Here is a 2,504-nt window from a genome sequence, read left to right as displayed (position 1 = left end):
ACTCAGAATTCTCTAATAGACTGATAGAGAAACGTTTTTTTTTTTTTTTTTTTTTTTTTTTTTTTTTTGTATTATGTGTAGAATATTAACTCAACAACCAGTCAAGAAGCTAGTAATGCCTCTAAAGAAGAGAAATAAAAACAAACCAAAATCTGCCAAGAGAATGAACCACAACATTCCTCCTATCCACCACTCTTCAACTACCTTTCAATTCCAAGGTTGTTTTCTTTATTTATTTTTTTTCCTTTTTGTTTTTCCTCTCTCTCTCTCTCCTTCTTTGGAATTTCTGTATGTTGGTTATTCCCTTTGATGGTTTCCACTCTCTCTGACTTTATTCCTTCTTTACCTGGAATTCTAATTCCTTTTTTTTTTTTAAATTTCGTTTTTGTTGTCTTTCTTTTGACTAAATGACAACTTAATGCAGATATATCTGATCAGAAACTCAGTGATCAGGAGGAAAGGAAGGTGAGAGTTTCTGCAATGGAGGATTCATCAAATGGGAAAGTTGAGGAGACCCGGGAAGTCCAATCGGTCGATGAGTGTAAGAATGTTGTTGTTGAGGATGTTGAAGACTCCTCCAAACTAATTGGGGTTGAATCTGTAAAGGTTTTGGAGATTAATGGTGAGAATAATTCTGAGCCTGCAAGTAAAAGGGGCATCTCTATTATTGAACAAATTATTGAATCTGCTGAGAAACTTCTTGATGGCAATGATTCGAGCTCGAGTTCAAGCAGTTCGGATGAGGAAGAGAATAAAGTGCCTGATCATGAGGAGGTTCCTGATCAAGTGGAAGAAAAAGAAGCTGTTGTGTGTTTGAGTCAACAAGCCTTAGTTGAGAATGAAAAAGAGGAGATGGATGGTTCTTCTCCTGCCGAAACCGAGGAAAAGACATTAACATCATCTTCGGTTGAGAATGATGTCGTTGCGGATTTTATGTCAAAGGGTATTGAGGAAACCAAATTGCAGTCTTCATATGAGAATAATGATTTTTATGATGAGGATATAACTTGTGTGGATCAGAAGGATGAGGCTAATTCCGCTTCAGAAGAAGTTTCGGAGGGAATTGAAGGGCTAAAATTGCCAATCTTAGAAGAGAATAATACTGGGCAGTCATCACAAGCTGCTTCTGAGGCTGCAAGTGGAAATGCTTGCAACTCTGAGATTGCTGAAAACACAGAGAATCCAGTAAGTGCTTGCTTGCTTAGGTTTTGTCATTTGAATTGTGAATTCATCAAAAGAAAAATGTTCCTTTTCGGCTCTTATCTTTATCAAAGTGGATGGTTTCTTTTTCTACTTTTACTGGGAATTCTTCTTTTTTTGGTTTGACTGACCGCTTCATGCTTTCGAATTTGTTTGCAGTCTGCTGTGCCTGTGACTAGATCCTCCCTCCAAGCAACTTCATGGACGAGCTGTTGTGGACTTTTTGAAGTTCTGCGACGATCTGACCGATAAACTCAAGGTGATTTCTGAAATCAAAAGAGAGTTTAAAATTTCTAGGAGATTGATTATAATGTCTTAAGGGATTATATGTAGTTACAGTACATTTAAAGCTATCTAATGTGTCTGTATTCTCATGAATTATTTCCTTAGATAATGAGGAAAAGTCTATATTTCTAAACACTTTTCTACTGGCTTTTTGCAGAGTTACCTGCTGTGGTTCAAAGACATGTTTTCAACTTTGATGCAAAATTTTTAATTTATATGTTTAAAAAATTATGACTTCTGGCACATAAAGTATTCAGCAGGGATATCTGCAATTTTATCATTTTATTTGTATTACGTATTGTATAGGTATATATCTGGTTACTTGATTCGTTGTTTGATGTGTTTGTGTATCATTTTAGATGATAAACATATTTTCTACAAGGAGGCTTTTGAAACTCTTGAAACTACTTATAACTCATTTAAGCAATTCAGCAACTATAAGGATGAAGGAACCTGCCAAAGATAAAAGTAAAGCATTGAATCAGATTTTCTCAAGAAAAATGCTTTAGTAACATATGATTTCCAAACTAGCTTAGCTTTTTCTTGATCTGTTAGAATTCTTTTTATCTTCTAAAAGGAAACTCTAGTGATTTCTTCTTTTTTTAAATTCTTGCAGATTAGAGAGACTGTGATAGGTCCAAAAAATCAAGAAATTGAAGACCTAACAACTCTCGAGTGACTTCTAGAGTTTTTGTGTTGCACAATAAAGTTGGAGATCAGAGAGTTATTTGAGTGAACAGTTCGAACATTAAGGTGTCAAAAGTTCTTTAGCAGACCATATTTGTTATGTGTGTGAAGTTTCTTTGCATTTGTTAGAGTAACTTTATTTTGTTATTACTGTTTTTTATTTGCTTACAAATTTATTGCTTATTGTATGGTGATACCAAATATGAGTACCTTCAAATGAACATGATACATTTAATCATATTACTTTCATTGAAACCTTGCTTTCTTTTTTCTTTTTCTTTTTTTTTTTTTTTGAATTCCATTGAAACCCTTAAATTGCTGGAAAAATGTTA

At 34.0% G+C, this 2,504-nt stretch overlaps 1 protein-coding gene across 1 annotated transcript; it reads left to right on the top strand.

Moving 5' to 3' along the window:
* The first annotated feature begins 436 nt into the window (after positions 1 to 436).
* LOC21404259 lies at positions 437 to 2,255 on the top strand. Its single transcript, XM_024169363.1, has 3 exons — positions 437 to 1,185; positions 1,360 to 1,459; positions 2,102 to 2,255. The coding sequence occupies exons 1-2, from the start codon at positions 481 to 483 to the stop codon at positions 1,450 to 1,452; spliced, it is 798 nt and encodes a 265-aa protein (XP_024025131.1). The 5' UTR covers positions 437 to 480; the 3' UTR covers positions 1,453 to 1,459; positions 2,102 to 2,255.
* Positions 2,256 to 2,504: the final 249 nt, after the last annotated feature.

Source organism: Morus notabilis, unplaced genomic scaffold (genome assembly GCF_000414095.1).
Source record: "Morus notabilis unplaced genomic scaffold, ASM41409v2 Scaffold269, whole genome shotgun sequence".
NCBI lineage: Eukaryota > Viridiplantae > Streptophyta > Magnoliopsida > Rosales > Moraceae > Morus > Morus notabilis.
The sequence above is the reverse complement of the archived record's forward strand: the minus strand, read 5'-3'. Positions and strand labels throughout refer to the sequence as shown.